A 17,999-nucleotide genomic window follows, 5' to 3' on the forward strand; every position below is an offset into this window, starting at 1 on the left:
CTGTGATATTCTGAATGAAAGACGGAGGAAACACATGGTTCTCAGAGGACATGTAGTTGTTTGTGCAGTTTCTGATAGTCAGTATATTGCAGAATTTCCTACAGCAATCCATATTTGATGAAAGAAGATCAATGGATATGTATGCTCAGCTCTCCATTGTAGGAGCTGCATTTTCACAATGGTTGAAATGCACTAATGCATTAATACGGATGCACATAAGGCCCCTACACAAATTAAGATTGAGCCATAAAGTGAGAGCTTTATTTAATAGCTGTAGTTTTACAAAGATGATCTGAGAAATAGACTTACTGTAAATATACAGTCTCACTACCTCTTCACTTTATATAGCTGTTCCCACACCATTACACTAGGAAACAACCATCCCTACGGACCTTTGAAGTGCTGATCCTTATCCCAACTTTGCCACAATCCTCTGCCTGTCTTTGAATGCTCAAAAAAACTCACCTCCAAACCATCTACATTGCCTGTGACCCATTCTGCACTTCTATTACATGGTGTATGGTAAGAGTGCTTCCTGCCATAGAGTTGGGGCTGACCTCCTAACAAAGAACAGGTTCAATCTGCCTCCCCTCCCCCAACCAGGGAAGACGATGAGGGTCACATGACCTTTCTAGACAGCACTGAGAAGCAATGGTAATATGTATGGATGGGGGAAGGGTTCTGTCAGTCACACGACTTTTGTGTGTGGTTATAAGGCAGGGGAAGTGTGGGGAAAGCTCAGTCAGTATCAAGGGAATGTCCAGTGAGACGTCTATTCCTCATTATACTCCAGTGTCCACTCACATGTTGGATTTAGTGCCCTAAGCCCTGCTGCTTAATTTACACTGTAATGAGAATAAGAGCATGGGGACTAAGACATCTGTCAGATCCAGTCTGGGAGAAATGGCTTCACTATTTGTATGTGTGTGCATGCACATACAAGCTGGTGGGGAGAGAAAACAAGCCTTATGTGCTCACTGTACAAACCATCCCCCCACTATCGTCCTTCCCTCCCCACACCAGCTAGAGACACAGAATGCTTTCTGTGGTTGTTATGTCATAGTCTGCAGACCTATTTTCTAGACAAAGCAAGGCCAACTAAAAGAAAAAAACATCTATTTTCAGGTACAAATGCTTTCGTTTTGAATAAGAGAAAGAAAAGTATATTTAGCAGTTGACAAATAGAGTGAAAGAAGAGCTGCTATGAACTATACAGTCTGTTAGCTGCTACAAACATGGTGTTTATATATTATATCACAAGTGTTCATTGAATCATGATAATTTTTTTCATGATTATATATGAGTGTTAAAAGATGCTCCACATTCCTCCCCCTGCCACAATAAAATTCCTTTGACAGAACAGGGGGAGGGGAAAAAGGCGGGAAAAACAGACAGATGTCAGAGATTCAAGGGTCGAGGACAGAGGTCAAGGGTTGGTGACCTGTGCATCCAGCAGACTTGCCCTCCCTTTCCTCTCCCTCCAGCACAATTTGAGTCAATGACTTTACAATGCTTTCTTCTTACAGTGACATTTAGTTGCCTGGTTTCCTCTGAAACTGTAGATTACTTCCTACATTTTTATTTTGTTCCTCACAAGCAAAACATATCTATAGAACACTGAAAGAATAATCAACATTTTAGGAAATATGCATATTGATTTCTTGCCTGAAAGTTAGATGAGATATAAATCATATCTGAACTGAAAGATGCAGCTGCAGCCAGTGGCCTAGTTTTGCACAAAGTCAAAGAAGAAACAAATGCTAACTAGCAAAATCAGCCTACATCTGAAACTCGCACTGACACATTATATCCTGTTTGTTTAAATCATACAAAAACTTAAGTTTAAAAACTGACTAATTGATGACTGGCTATTCCCACACAACAACTTGACATAACCCCCTGTAAAATGACAAACTGTTGTTTATGTACTTTTGTTTTGTACAAATTGCAAACATTTCAACAAACAAAGATATACTAATGCTAATCAGCAAACATTAGAGCAGCCAATAGGTGGATTTTGATCACTGCTTCCAGTCTTATCCTAAGATAAGTTAGCTGGATAGTTATTTACAGTATTGGTGCAAGAGTCAATTGTTTCATTTAACTCTCATTAAGAAAGTTGATATGCATATTTCTGATAATATGAAACCTTTCTTTAAAGTTATAGTTACAAAAGTCTGACTACTTTTTGTGTCTAAATTGCAGCCTTTGCAGCTTTACATCATATGATTTGGACATTTCCAGACAGTGTGTTAATTCCTTTATAGGCTATCCAAATCCAGTGTGTCAAGCTTTTTTGTAGTGAAGGAAAGCAAACAATGCAAGGTTTATGTGAAACATTTAGATCCCTAAAACAAATTACAGTATTATGTTCTGTTGTTTACTTGACATTAAAACTTAAGGTATTTGTTTTCGAAATACTTTGATGTTAGTGTCGCACTTACATAAAACAGAGCTATAGAAACCTGGCTGTGGAGCTTTGCTGAAAATACAGGGTGGTGTTAGCTCTCAGTTTACGACCTGAGGGCATTTTAAGACATTCCTACTGTATGATTTCTAGCTAGGAGAGTCTCACAGGCACTGTGATCTTCCAGTGACACTGCATTGTTACAGGCTGGGGATGGGCATGTCTGCTTTGCAGTGGATCACTGGTTTCAACCTACTGCTTTGTCACAGCAACATAATGCTGTGTAATGGGCCTCCACTCAGTTGCACGGAGCATTGTGACATGTCACTCTACACAGTCACTCTCCTAAACTACAGGTTCAGAAGATAACATTTAAACATGGCTTTCATTCGTCTTGGTGTTTACGGAAAATGTGTGATAATGACGACGAGAAGCACAGAGATTTACATGTGGGTGAGAATGATGGGACTGTATAATAGAGAGGAAGGAACAAAATCTGTTATCCCACATCCCAGTCAAAGTCATTCATATGGTAATGTCAAGCATCTCATGATCTGATACATGAAATAAAATAATTCACAGTGCATTACCATCTGTTAGATTTTTGATACCGCAGGAGGTTAAAAACATTGATAAATCATGCTGCACTATGTAAGAGTTGTGTGTATGTGTTTAAAAACATTTGAATGTATTAGTGTACTAAGATGCATGTGTGTGTGACAGACAGAGATTACACTGAATTTCAAAATATGTTCTATTTTCCATCATATCTGATAATTGTTTGCCTCAGACGAGGGAACAAAATCCCCCTGATAAATTACCCATTGTTGGGTATTAATGCTGGATCATCTCCTGGAAAATATTGTGAGAAAAAACGAGAGCATTAACGAGAGAGAGAGAGAGAGAGAGAGAGAGAGAGAGAGACAGAGAGAGAGAGTTGTCAAAGCGCTTGTCTGGACCTAAAACTTGTCTGTGGACACATTGCCATCTAGTGGTACAAAAACCAAACAATACGTCTTTATAAACATTAAGATTTTCTGCATCTGGGTAACATGTTCACAATATGACTACAAGGTTTAAATCAGTGCTGTTTCATAACTATCCCATTTGACTTCTCTCTGTCTATTTATTATAATCAATCTGAAAATAAACACCAGCTCACCTAGTAAAAAAGGTGCAGTTATTATCATCAAGCTGTGAACAACCACTGAGGGATACTCAGTTGTCAGTCTACCATCACTGTCTAAACTGAAGGCAAAATGTAACTTTATCTGCGAGTGGGTGGTTTGTATATGAATAACAGCTTGTACTGGACTATCATACCCTGCCGTTGCACAACGCGGCATTGTTTTGGAACGTGGTGAAAGAAGGAAAATATCTCAGCCAGGCATCTATTTAGAGGTCCTCCATGGTAAGTTTTTCCAACCTCATATGCAGGACAAATATTTTCACAAGGAATGTTAGAAACGCTTGTGACCACACCAGGAGTGAATAGGCTTGAAATAATGAATAGACAAAAGAGTGACTGTACAGCTGAAAGGTTTTTATCAGTGAGAGAGCTAAAGCCATATTCCACCATCACATATTCTATTATTTTATTAGTTCCAAAACATAACCATCCACTTATGGTTCACCTGAAAGGACATCAGTGAACAGTATCATAGGTAGAAATGCATAACTCAGAATTAAAGAACAACATCAAGTATTTGATGAATTCAGTGACAAAATAGATACTGGCACTCTCACACAACACTCAAATATTCGGCCTGTGGTTACAAACCAGTATGAGGACTAATGCAACAGAATAATTAACGTGCTTGCCCATGCAAATCAACTTGTTCCAGTGATCTTACATAAAATATTAAGAATCTTGCCTTCATTCAAGCCTGATATTGAAACCACTTCTTTATGGCATGTTTTGTGACTGACCTATAGGGGAACAGCAGATCAATAAATCTACTGTAATACGTTATTAAAATTGATTTTTTTCTGTACCTCTTGAAAAATAGCAATTGCCTTTCCAAACTTGTCATTTGAGGAAAGGTGGTTAATCAACCGCCAAGCGAGTATTGACTTGGGCGATACTTCTGACTCTAGTTGGTGGGTAAGCCTGTTGATGAGATGTGTTAGTTACAAAGATGCCATTGTGGTGGCTTGCTGCAAGAGAGAGACATGTTTTTTTGTTTAGTGTTGGCTGCTGGTCCGCCTCAAGCTGTTTTCTTGAAATTAGTATCACTCAGGAAATGTGATTTATATGAATTCATAGACTAAACAGTGATACTGGCTGGTGTGGTGGAATTACAAACTTACAGTTTTGGATGTCATTGTTGTTTCTTCTATTACCAAGTATTACTACATGCCTATTTATTGTTGGTCTCACTCATTACACACTGCATTTTTGCTTGATATAAACAAACATTTAAAGAAAGGAGGAAGATTTACTTTTTAATTTATAAATACATAGGCAACATTTTCACAAATGCCAGCTACTGTCTACATATTTACTGCACTGAAGTTATTATTGTTGGAATAATGCTTTTATCTTTCAGAACTAATCCTGTCTTTGGTTTGATAATGTTCATAACAAAAGCTGAGTGTCTCCTCTGATCCGAGTGGCCTCTCATCAAAGATTTGAACTATGAATCCACCTGCACCTTTAAGCATCAAAGATACTCAAGTGTTTGATCGCCTTCCTTCTCAGGAGCATGGAGGCTGTAAACTGATACTGGTGTGTTCTCTTTTGAGATGCCGTTTGTCAGATCATGTGACAAAAAAGTCACATTTTTGCAGCTCTGGGATTGTAGCTGATCACTCGCCACACACGTCATCTGATGGAATAATCTCTAAAGAGGGAGCAAAGAGTGTACAGAACCATCACAACAATCCATATAAAGAGGAGATTGTATGGGAACGAATAAGTAACATAGCCTATGAGTTATTACCCTGGTGATATCGATTAGCTCGATTGAGCTTGAAAGGTAAAGTTATGGAGATCTAAAGCAGGTCTCATTAGAGGCAGTGTTAGGTATTGGGCTAAGTGCAACAGAGATGACTGAAGATTAGAAATTTAAGCCAGTTTGGGACTATTTTTAGCTCTAGTCACATGACGTTATAAAGACTGGGTGCACCTTCCAGGAAGACAAAGTGCATAACTTTGACCGTGTTGCTATATTTTTGTTTTGTTTTTTTGGGGGGGTTTTTTGGCTTATGGGCCAGTTTATTTACAGGAAGGTCTATTTATATAGATAAACACCAGTTGCCAATGGAGACCCATTGTAAATATAGGTGTGAATTAATGCTGTGACGTGATCTCCACGTGAAATCCAGTCAGACGAAAATGCTGTCTTTAGATAGCTTTATAGTCGGAGTTCACAATTGGTGGAATAATGGCGTTGGAGGGATATGTGTCCCACAGTCTGCAGGAGACATCAGGACCGCACACAGACAGTGTGTTTTCTTCATTGCACACTATAAACCCCAACCACACATGGTTGTAATAAGCCAACAAATTAAGCCATTACACAGTTTTTAAGGTACACAGACATCCGTGTTTAAATATTTTAAGAGTAGCGAGGGATCTCTTGCCCGAAGTTACACTGTTTGTCTGAGACCACCAGGGAAATGAGCACACATTCATCTTATCATTAGAGAGCTGTAGAATGGTCTGTATGATAGATATTTTTTACAGAGGTATAACAAGCCAATGCTCTCATTATAGTGGTCTGCTTAGTCTCACTGAAGAGAATGTTGAGTTTTTATGAATGAGTTGGAAATTTGTATCTGATGGGAAATTTTTAGGTTGATTTCATAATGGTTGCTATAGAGAGTGTTTGCTCTTGAGGATGTGCTAATATGGGCATATTAGCATTTTAAGTGGTGAAGCATAGGTCGAACGATTTGGCTCCATGCAGAAGTGGCCTGTGGCACGATGGCGACTGAAGCCAAATCTAATGACGGTGTGTAAGTGTGCGTTCACTGCACCTCTGCGTACAGTTTAAGAGCAACACCTATAAAACTTCATTATGCTGCTGCTGTAATGGGGTTCAGGGAAGTACTATGTGAGCTGACAAAAGCAGGAGTCTCTTGTAAACCCTCAAGGGAAGTTTCTAATTAAATACTCACCCCTTAACTCCAATAAATAGCAGGGATTTCAAGCTTTTCCTATGTCATACTTTCTCCATACCCAAGGCTATGAAATGATGCCAGAGGTTGGGAGTCCATCTTGAGGAATTTAGTCAGGATGGGTTTAATAGTTTTCCATGTAGAATTGTTTTTCCAAGCTACTGTTAAACTGGGAGGTGAGAGCTAAAGGGAAAGGGCTTCCCTGGGATGTTGGCAAGCTTCACCGTGACCATATGTGAGGGCTTGATACAAAAAACAAGTCCGCTTTACATTTCTGATGAGTTGGGTCATCAGTCGACGACACTGGGTCTAATCCTCCTGCATAAATCATCATAGACAGGTGTTTATCTCTCTGTCCATTGTGCAGGGTTTAGGGAAGGGTTCACAGACTAATAACCCCCCCCCCCCCCCCCCCCCCCAAAAAAAAAGAATAATTGAAAATAAAGAAGAAAAAAACCAAACACACAAAAAATTAATAATCAGCAACAACAATGATTTTTTTCCCCAGTTTCTCATGATGAGGAGTTTTACTCAGCCTGCAAAAACAGCCTTGTCTTCTGTAGCTCTGGAGGCTGATTTCCAATTACCGTTATCTCAGAAAACCTTTGTAATCAACTAGGAGTGTGTAGGGTGGAAGATGTGGGCACAGGAGGAGGTGGTGATGGTGCTGGGGTTTAATACAAGACACTTTTTAATTGCATTATGGGAAATGCGTAATCCATTGTCTGTGGATGTTGACCCATACTAAAACATAAGTGAATCCATGGTTATAGTTGCTGTATGATGCACATTTAATTAGAAACAATAAACTTCAACGACACACGCCTGAAACTAAAAACAGTAAAACCAGATGTGCTCAGTAATACAACACTGTATATTAATAGTGCAAATTGTATATCTCACATAAAGATGCTGGGACTGTGTTTGTGTTTGTTATATTATACCAAGCTATGAATGCAGACCATCATTTTTATTCATACAGTCTTTTCCTCCTCTTTGAAAGCCTGATCAGTGAGCAGCCTGCTCTTGTTTGGAGAGTGTGCAGGACTATGCAGCAGCCTACCTGCTTTGACGCTCCTCGTGTCTGTCAGTCACCGCGGGATCATCCAATCGCAGGGTACGTGAGTCCATTGACTCCTCCCCAGTGTATAATTGAAGTTTCTTTAGTTTCTCCGGGGGAGCCTGCGCGCAGTATTGTCCGATCCGTGGAAGGATTAAAGACACAACCTCGGGACCATGTTTTATAGGAGCCTGAACGTGTGTGTGACACTGTGTTTATGGATTACAGCGTTAATGGGTCCGGGAAGTGTGTCTGCGAGGAAGCAGGACGACACTTTCTTGACTGCTAGTATTTACCGAGCGAGATGCGCCTCGAGATGCCTCAGCCTGCACATCACTCGCATCTCTTTATTCAAGCAGGTACGAGCATGTGATCACGGTCAATCAAACTACTGGCAGAATGCTAAAAAAAATGAAATAAAATAAAAATCAGAAAACAAGCTGCTATTATATTATTCATAAATAGAAATGTGGTAGTCGATGCTCGCACATGCCACAAGTAAAACCTGTTTCTCTTGAGCCGATTGTGATCATTGAGGAGCAGCTCATTAATGGTGCTGGAAGACTTTCTTAGTTTTCTTTCCTCTCAGCAAAGCTCTCTGACAAGATCATCAGACCATTTTAAACTGATTGGATCACCAAAACCACACGGGTTGCAAATAGACGCATCCAATCCAAGATTTCAGTTGCCTGCAAAGTTGCCACACGCAGTGTATCACTAGTCGCCTGTGCCTGTGGAGTGTGACGCCTGAAAATCTGTCTAATTAACACTCTGCAGTATTTTGAACCTGAGACAGTGCATTTCAGTGGACACGGTTTTTCATTCATAACCGGTCGATTACTGGAAAATGAGATAACTGTTTCTGTTTTGATGCACTTAAACTCATCATATGAGTCTATAAGCTCGTGTTACTTTCTGGTGCCCACCTATGTTAAGTCCTCCCTATACTCCTCATTAAATGAGGGGAACCACTGGTTTTAGATATTCATAGTGGATTTGACACTAGTATCCCCCACTAAGCCTGTTGTGATGCAGACCTTGTTTGAAGCAGCTATAAAATTAGCTCCTTGGATAAATTGGCATGTAGAGTCAGAAGTAGTTTTTCACCCTCCACTGGACACACTGTTCTCTGCCAGGACTCCAGAGGAAAGGAATGGTCACTGATCCTTTTCCTCACTGCTTCTTTTCACCAGCCATCTCTGCTGACCGCCTTTATGCTCACTTCATTTGCATTTACAAAGCTTGTCTTTTTCAAGGTGCATTAATGAGTCCCTAATTGTTAGGAAACATTGTAGGCGAGGTGAATTTGTAATTAGGTTTGATGAATCAGCAGAGTGCATTGCTTGTTTCTTTGTCACCAATTAACTTTACTTGGAAAGCACTTATTGATCTAGATCTAGTGCAGTGATTCTCAGCGCAGTTCTTTGACGGGATGGAGACCCACTGCGGTTAATTCTGGCAATTTTATTAAGGGATAAAATATACCTGGGGTGAAGTTAGCTGCAATTAACATCCCAGTAGTACAGAAAACTAGTAGTACTGTGCACCCAAAGGGCACAGATTGAAAACAGCATTTTTTAAAGCACAACATGGCAAGGAGGGATTTGTTTTGTGAAGATTCCAAGAGTGTATCGCTGCCCTTTATGTTGCAAAGTTGTGGAATTAAATTAGTCACCAACTAAGTGAGAAGTCAAATAACTGATGGAAGTCTCAGCTGTAATGAACAGCTAATAGCCAATATAATTGACTGCAGAGCCCCGGAGTCTGAGGCAGCTTTATTCAGTGTGGGGAAAATGAGAGGGAGGTGTTTGTTTAAAGTGAGGGGCATTTTTGTGGTTACTGATAAGCAAGGTTGCTTGAGCAAGCATGTGTGTGTGTGTGTGTGAGTGTGTGTGTGTGTGTGTGTGTGTGTGTATATGTGTGGGTCTAAGAATAGAAGGCAATTGTTGATAATCTGCAAGGACTCTCTTATGCAGTGTGTCCTCAACAATCCTTTCATGTGAAAATGGGGGGGTCTGGGTCAGCTGCAAAAACATATGGCTCTCCTCCCCCCTTGCCCTCTCCCCCCTGGCCCTGCCAATAAATGCCAGCATCACACCTCTCAGCTTTGAGGATACGCACCGAGCTAGCGATGCTGCTCCGCCGAGGGCACCTTCTTGCTAAACGCTTGCGCCCAGTTGTGCTAAATGTGATAAGCTCTAATGTACTGTTGCCACAGCACCGGAGCATGCAGTCAGCACAACCTACAGGTGGATTCGTTTCCTCTGCCAGATCTTATTACAGCAATAGGCCGACAAGCAGCTCAGAACTCCACTGCGATGATTGAGACGACAGACCTCTTAACTCAACTCGTACATCCTTCAGGGGTCATTTAATACTCTACAGGAAAACCAAGACATACAACACATTCCTTTTTAATGGAAATGAAATGTCTGGGCTTTTTGTCAATGCAGTGACTTTTACCTACTGATTCTTAATATTTGACTGTGTCTACTTAATATCTAGTAATCTATATGGACTGCTACTTATTTTGGTTATGGTACAAGAGACAATTTGGCCTTTCTAACATATTTTGCAGCTGGAATTTAAAACTCTGTTTTTCATATCAACTTTAATTTGATCATTCTGTGTACTGGAACGAATCTTGGAGAATTTAGCACTTGCAGATGTGACGAACACCCACGCGTCTTTCCTTTTTATGTGTCTGAATCCAAGGACAAATCAGAGACTTCGGTTTAATTATCGCAATTATGAATTAGTATGAAATGGAAACAAGCAAAGAGTTGCAGAGTTAGGAAACCCATGGGTAGTTCATTGGTTGGCAGATTTATGGCAACTCCAAATTTATTGATGTAATACTATTTCCAAATACAGATTTATTGACATTTTACTTCACTTTTGGGGAACTTGTCACCCCAGTACAATAGACAGAGGGGAACACCCAACCATAAATATTAGCCTCGGACACTCTAAAATATTAAGAGCGAACTGGGAGCCCTGTGCAATAATGTATTCTGAAAGCATCAGCCTTGTAGTGGATTATTTATGTGGAGACCTGCGCAGCCAAAAACAAGGTGTGTCCATGAGGCCTTGTTATTACATTCAAAGCAATAAAAATCAAACATCTTAAATTCAGTCATTCATTTCTAATGTTAAGTCTAAGCATCTTGCTTGAGAGATTTGTGTTTTAGACGAAGGGAAGAAAAAACATTGGAAAGAAGTTTTTCCGTGTCCCCTTGTTTTTGCCTTTGATATTAAATAACCTGTGGTGGAATCAAACCTCAGCCAGTGCTCGTCTCATGTGTGGAGTTTTTCATTAGTGAAGACAGCGAATGAATAGGGGTCTATGTAGCTTGGCGTCCCCTCTCTGTAAATGCTTTTAAACCATGACAGTCCTGTCTGTAAATCTCAGCCCAGAGTGCTGCTACACCCTGAGCTAGCTCATTTGACAAATAGCCTTCATTCCTAAGTGGAGACAATTTTACACCAGTGTTGTTTGAGAGTTCTGCAAAAAAAAAACCCTTTTTATGTTAAGATTGGATGTGCGTTGAACACATTAGCTCACTTTCAGAGCCCCTGTCATATAATTCATATAAAGTGAATAAGTAATGATTAGAATGACCACAGCTCTCACACCCACTCAAGTCAAAGCCTAAATCTTGAGGCCCTTAATTTTAGTGCTGCGTGTGCCCTTAAACAGAAGTTATTTTGGTGTTACCCAAGGACCCCTGGGCTGTCAAAGAAAACAGAGAGACACCAGTCTGTCCTTTGAAGTCCTGTGGCCCGTTAACTCCACCAGAAATGCTCATAGGCAAGAAATATTTTCCAGTAGTTCAATGCTGGAAAAAATAGAGGCAAGATTAAAAGCAGTTCAATGTATATTTGGATTCATTTAATCCAACTCAGAGACCTACAGGAAACAAAAGATTTCCTTTTTCAAACGGTGGAATGCTATCATCAATGTCAAAAGGGGTTTTGTTCATGTTCCCTTCAGTTGTCCAGACAATACAACATGGCCCTGGCCACCTGCTCTGATGTTTCAGCCATAATATATCACTCTGATAAAACCCCTGTTTAAATGACTGGCACTAGCGAGGCAGCAAATTCACCTTTACCCACACATTGACCACTGTCTGGCCTTCCCTCCTTGACTCAAGTCACACAGAAGGATATCTGGAAAGCATTCATTTACTGGAGTCCTTGATGGTCCTCAGCACTGCATAATGTTCAGACTGCAGAGGAATGCCATAGTGAGTCAGAGGGATGAAGTCCTGACCTATAATTATTCCCCCGTTGGTCCCTGACATGGTGGGGTCAGGCCTGGACAGCTGGGGCAACATCCTGCTGAGCTGCTCTGCTACAGGGATGCTGTCACATGGCAAAATTAGCTCCTCTGTGGATCTGGACCTGTCACTGTTGATCGATGGGTGAAAAAAGGTGTCAAAAACAGGACTGATGATTTAGGACATGGTCTAGAGTTGTGACAATCTGTATAAATTATCCTGAGGCATTGGCTGCCATTGTAAATGTCAAGGTTTTATTTACTGGGTGTCACCATCCAGGGTGTTTGGCTTGAAGGGATCTTTTCAGATAATTCGTGAACTCCAGAACTCCACAAGGTACAGCACGAAATGATGCACCAATGAGAAATAATTTCTATTTAAATCAAAATTCGGTCCAAGGGGAGTAAAGGTGTTCTGTTTCACACGAAAGGTCAGAAAACCTGCTGATGCACACTAAACTCCTCATTTCCACTTCATTTGGTAACAAAATGAAACAACTTTTCCTAGTCTCCTCAGCACTCAGCATTTTTCATCCTTATCTGCAGTTTTCTGTGGAAGAGGTTCTCTGAAGACATGGCCATACAATCATGGATTCCTTTGAAGCCATTTGGCCATTATCCTTGACACTAAAAGCACAGCACTAACTGGTACTGTATGTCAAATTAAACCCTTTAATGATAAGTTCACTCCTAAGGTCTCATGGGAAATTTCTTTTGGATTACATTCTGGGGAAAAGGCTTTGAACTTGACATTGAACTTAAGCAGACTTTTTGCAGAAGCCTAAAGTTTGGCTGTAACCTACCTCTTCATTGCCTGCACAGAGAATCACAAAGAATCACATTGAACATCCGTAACTGGAGCTCTAGTCCAGGTCATCGACTAGATGATTAATGTAAATCTAAACACATAAGCACGATTGAGAATATTTGCATTTAATTGTTTATCACTTATGATGAGGTGTAAATAACAAGAGCGACAAGATGTTGAAAGTTTTATAATTACAATGTCACAGGTGTTGTTTGGAGTGATGAAAACAGAGAATTATCCTGTGCTTCTGCAGTACCACTCCCCCACCCCCCCCACACCCCATGCTTGCACTACCCCCACCAGCACCGATTTGGTTTTCAGCCCACAGCTTTACTGCTTTGGCTCATTCTGCCTCTCCTTGCTCTCGAAAGTATAACTTTCAGCAGTAGCAACAGTCAGCTGCTTTTTGCAAGAGAAACTACCTCCTCCTCAGCAAAACAACAGCAGATAAAGTCAGCGACAACCTGGCGAACATAGTAGAGTATTTATCAGCAACATGTTTTCCCTGGGAGTTAGTAGAAACAAGTGAAAACTGAATATTAGGATTTCACTTCATCAAGTGGACAAATATAATACTGCTGCTCTGTACCATTATGCATAAGCATAATGCATAAGCAATTTCTGATGAACAAGTTTGCCATACCTACATAAAGGTTGTTAATATGCCAGTGGTAAAATACTGGACTTTACATACAAAGCACATTCAGACATTTTCTTTCTGTCTCATGTTGATCAGCTCTCCTGAGGCATTAGCCTTGCCTTTACCATCCAAGCACAATTATGTTTGCAGAGAATGACAACATAATTCTTTGTTGTAATGGAATTCAGGAAATGACCACTTGCACAAGCCATTTACCCCCACTGGTCCTTCACTTGACAACCCTCCATATTTACACAGAGGACTTATAAATACACGGTGCTATTAGGACCAAATGTTTGCCTCATTGGAGCACAGAAGGTGGCACTTCCACAGCAATTAGAGAAAATTGGCAGTATCTGCGGTCTACACAGGAGTGCTGACATCAGTTCCCGCCTCAGTGACCTCAGGGACGTCTGTTGAGAGATCAAACAGGTTCTCAGAAAAGCTGAGGTCAACACGCTCTGGTGAAACTGACCAGAGGTTTGCCCTGACTCTAGTGCTGGCGACCCCACTTTCCTGCTAAGGTTACATGCTCTCAGCACGCAAAGTTGACTCAAACTAGTTCCTTGAAAATGTTCTATAGCTGGTATTATCAATCAAAATGGTCCTGACTTAAGGAGTAATGGAAAGGAAAGTGGTATTAAGATGTCTTGTGATTCTAAGCTATTTGATAAATTCATTATTTTAAGTGTATTTTCAACAAGGTCTGTTGATTGATGAAGTTTCTCCTTTTCTCTTACAGAATAATGGATCACTCGTGTGGTGCGAGAATCACAATCAGTGCTCCAAGGTAGTGTGGTTTCACTTCTTTCATGAATGAGACACATGCCACATCCATGCCTCATTACTGGAGGATAATGCAACATAAAGTGCATGAGTCACGACAGGGCTAGTTTTGTCATGCCTACAGGAATCACTTTGAGAGCTGTTGACATAAACTGGAGAGAGAAAAACGCTTTCCTTTTCAGCTAGTCCTTACTTAGATTGTGTCTGCTTTCACTGATACTCACTTGCTTTTGTAAATGGATACAATTAAATGCAATTTTAGAAGATCTGACGATGTTAAATAGCTGTCGATTTATGAAAGCAAAGCATGACTGTTTTTCAGACTCTTGTCATTTGGGATTTCAGTAGGATGCATTATGGTATGCCTCCCGCAGCGCTTGTTAGTCTACCGTGCCCTGTCCCAGAGAAGGTTGATACAAAGCCGGTGTTGACAGCTCTTCTGAAAAGATGGCGCTGACATATTCTATCAGACTCTCCCGGAGCTGTTGACAAGGCCCTCACAGATGCACTGTATAGACAGCAGACACTATAGAGCTGAATAAGAATTACGATATGCTAGCAGAGCCTGGTCCAAGTAGAAATATGAACATAGTCCTCCGTAGCTGTCAATGGCTCTCACCTCCTCACCCACAGACCATGAAAGTGGGATTTAAGGCTGTTAGGCCATGAGGACTCAAAATAGAACTCACACAACATGTACTCACAGGAGGACGGTTTTCCCTTTCATGAAGCTGTGTGTGGGTTTGTTTTTCCTCTCTCCTGGGCTCTCCTTCATCCTATAAAAATATGTCAAAATAATATACAAGAAGTGTGTTATGGTACAGGTGATGACAAATTAGATGTAATCCTTGCATCCACGTAATCCGTCTTAAGTTCAGAGGAATGTGTACTGATTTTGGGAAAAGCACGGTATTGCAAAGGTGATTTATTTGGGAATTCAGGAAAATGCAGAGGTTCACTTTTTATGCATTGCTTACATAGCATGGTCTCACATTTGGTGTACAGTACATATTAATCACAATCAGTGTCTAGTATCAATTGCCTAGCAAAATGACCCTTTGCTGTTGTTAAATTCCTTTTTTTGAATTTCAAATTGTTTCCTTGACAATTTGCATTTGCCTGGGATACAGCAGAGCTTTTGTGCTTCGTGCCTTCTACCACATCTGCGAATGTATAGGTTATTTTCCTGACCCTGCTGTTTGCAGCATGTTGTTCTATCATGCCAATATATGAGCCTTAACCTGTATGTGTGAAAATTTTAAACTCAAAGACTTTGGTAGGCTGAGGTAAAGACTGTATCTATATGTCTAGATACACCATCTGTGACCAGTTTGTATCTTTCAACTTGATCTATAGGATGTCAAGAAGGCAAACCTCTTTTTTTTTTTCACTGGAATGCTGTGAAAGCTCCTTTCCACTGTAATGGCCAACCTTGGCTCTTGGCACTAGTCATTCCCCAGTTCAGCAGGGTTTTTATGTTTGAAAATGGCCTCTGCTGGCTACGAGTCTTAAGCACAGCATACTGTTTTTATAATCAACCAGCTAACACAGCTGAGACTCTACAACTGTCCAAAAACTCTTTAATGGACAGCTTGTTCTCCTTGCTATAACAAGCACGTCAGTTAGCACTTCTGTATACTACTTGTAGGCTGTAAATAAATGAGGGTGGATTTGATGTGAGCCCTTAAAAATAATGATATGCTTGTGTGTGTGTGCTGTAGAACTGTGGCACTCTGCTTCTCTTCCTTTCCAAATTGTTCCAAGGGCCCCTGTGAATTTAATTAAGTTAGCTGTATGCTTAGTTTTCGGTTCAGCTTTTAGGATATAGGCTGTAGCATGGCGTTGAAGTTGTATTTACAAGGAGAAGTCAATATTTTGGGAGCAAACATCACCACACTTCACATTCACATCAGTGACTCCAGCGCACAAAACACAGAGCCATTGTGGCCACTCAAACAATTGTACCAAATGGGCCCATGCTGTACAGTGGTTCCTTGTGAATGGCTCTACAGCTACTGATTAGCCTCTTCACTTCATGAAGAGCACACAGTCAAACAGAGGGACAAAGGCAGTGGCTCCTGGGGAGTGTGTTATGGAAGAAGGCTTGTCCACCCAGAGCTCTGTTAAAGAGCGCTCTCAGTGGCTTCTGTCCATGAGGAAAATGAGAGAAAGGGCTGCCTAGTAATTTAGACAAAGATGCTGTGACCCCCATCCATCTGTCTGCATTTTAGGAAATCAAGGACTTCTGTTTCTATTTGTGATGAGAAAGTCATCCCAGCCATCTTGTATGCAGTGTCCAGAGTCGGCCCCGCTCTCAGTGTCCCCATTGTCATGGTAATTAACCTGCATGCCCTCTCTCTGGAGCACAGCGAGGTGGCATTTGGAGAGCCACAGATTCATTATCATGCCATAACACTGGACCCGCAGAAAAACTCCATTCAACAAGGAGACGCCAGAAAAAGGCATTTTTATGAGCTATTGTCCTTTTGTCTCCCTACTGTTAGAGCTTCCCACTTCAGAAATTTGGATGTGTTCCTTGAAAGTTTTAAAAACTTGAGGGTGTTCTCCTTTTCTGCTGGTGCAAAGAAAAAAAGGTTTTGTGCATGTGCATTGGAGAGTGTGCAGAAGTAGCCAAAAAGCTTTCCACATTCAGAGCATGGCTGATATTAGAAGGCTTTGCTTTCCTCACGGGTGCGATCCAGGCTCCAAATCAAATGCTAGAATTGACTTAAGGCAGCTAAATTCTGGTCTGCAACAAAGCGGTGCACTTCATTACTCACACTTCTCTCATGGAAAGAAGAGAAGAAAGGACATGTGCTTTATGCCTGGATAAGCTGCTGCTGTGAGTCATTGGAACACATCCATCACTTATAATTCCTGAGGAAGAAAATGCAACATATATATATATATATATATATATTTTTTTTTTGCAAAGTCAATGAATATTCTGGACAATTTTACAAATCAGTATCCTTGTTCCTGTACTTGTTTGATTTCTTTGAATTAGATTGATTGGCAATTACTTAGCTGAGAAGAATCAAAGTATAATAGAACATGTTTACATTTACTAGCACTAGGATGATTTCTCTCAATCATCCACATTGCTGAACTTTATTTAGCAAGAGTTTGCAAAGGATAAGGCTTCAGAAGGCAACATTGCGTGGTTGCCATTTGATATCAGTGAGTCGTGCATGTCTTTCATAGATGTCTCACATATCCCAGGTGGCTCTTTTGAGCTCTCCTTCCCACCAGTCACACCCTGAGCTGTATATACCAACACAAGCATAAGAAGTGTTTACTCTTTTGGATTGAACTTCCCTTCGTCCTCACGTGTTGGAAGTTTTGGAGCGTTTTTTGCTTGAATAACAATCAGTGGAATGCTACTATGTCTCATTCAAAAGTGTCTTTCAAAGCCCACTGTCAATCCCCTCTACCAACCCCCACATTTTCTCACGCCAAATTTAAACGGTCAAACTTCCCCATCAGTTGTTCTTTTTGTCAGGATCAATTGAACCTATAAAATGAATTCAGAGCACAATCTCATTTTTCAGTCTCAATTAAAAATATCAGCATATACCTCAGATGTCACTTTCGCTCAAAGCCTTGCCAGTGGCGTTAATGTTCCTTTTGTGTGGTCATGTTTTCTGGTATTTTGAGGCACGCTAAGAAGATGTGGTAAAATGGGTGGTGGTTGGTAGTTTATTGCTTAGCACGGCCGGGTTTGTTAGGTGCTTAGACAGACTTCAAAGCGGCTTTTGGTCATGCTGAGGCCAGACGTTCATCTCACCTCTGTGTAATAGTCACATTACCAGCACCAACACCTCAAAAAGCAAGCTGCACCTAGAATTCAGTCTGTCAAGTGGCCAGTGTCTGGATTGCCTGTCAGTATAGCTA

General features: G+C 40.8%; 1 protein-coding gene across 1 annotated transcript in view; it reads left to right on the top strand.

The window, feature by feature from the left end:
• Nucleotides 1-7,711: 7,711 nt before the first annotated feature.
• anos1 (anosmin 1) overlaps nt 7,712-17,999 on the top strand; it is a 37,787-nt gene continuing 27,499 nt past the window's right edge. The window contains exons 1-2 of the mRNA XM_026296343.1: nt 7,712-7,948; nt 14,062-14,109. Coding sequence (XP_026152128.1) covers nt 7,766-7,948; nt 14,062-14,109 — 231 coding nt within the window. The 5' untranslated portion in view covers nt 7,712-7,765. The remainder of the gene's footprint in view (nt 7,949-14,061; nt 14,110-17,999) is intronic.

Source organism: Mastacembelus armatus, chromosome 21, assembly GCF_900324485.2.
Source record: "Mastacembelus armatus chromosome 21, fMasArm1.2, whole genome shotgun sequence".
Lineage (NCBI taxonomy): Eukaryota > Metazoa > Chordata > Actinopteri > Synbranchiformes > Mastacembelidae > Mastacembelus > Mastacembelus armatus.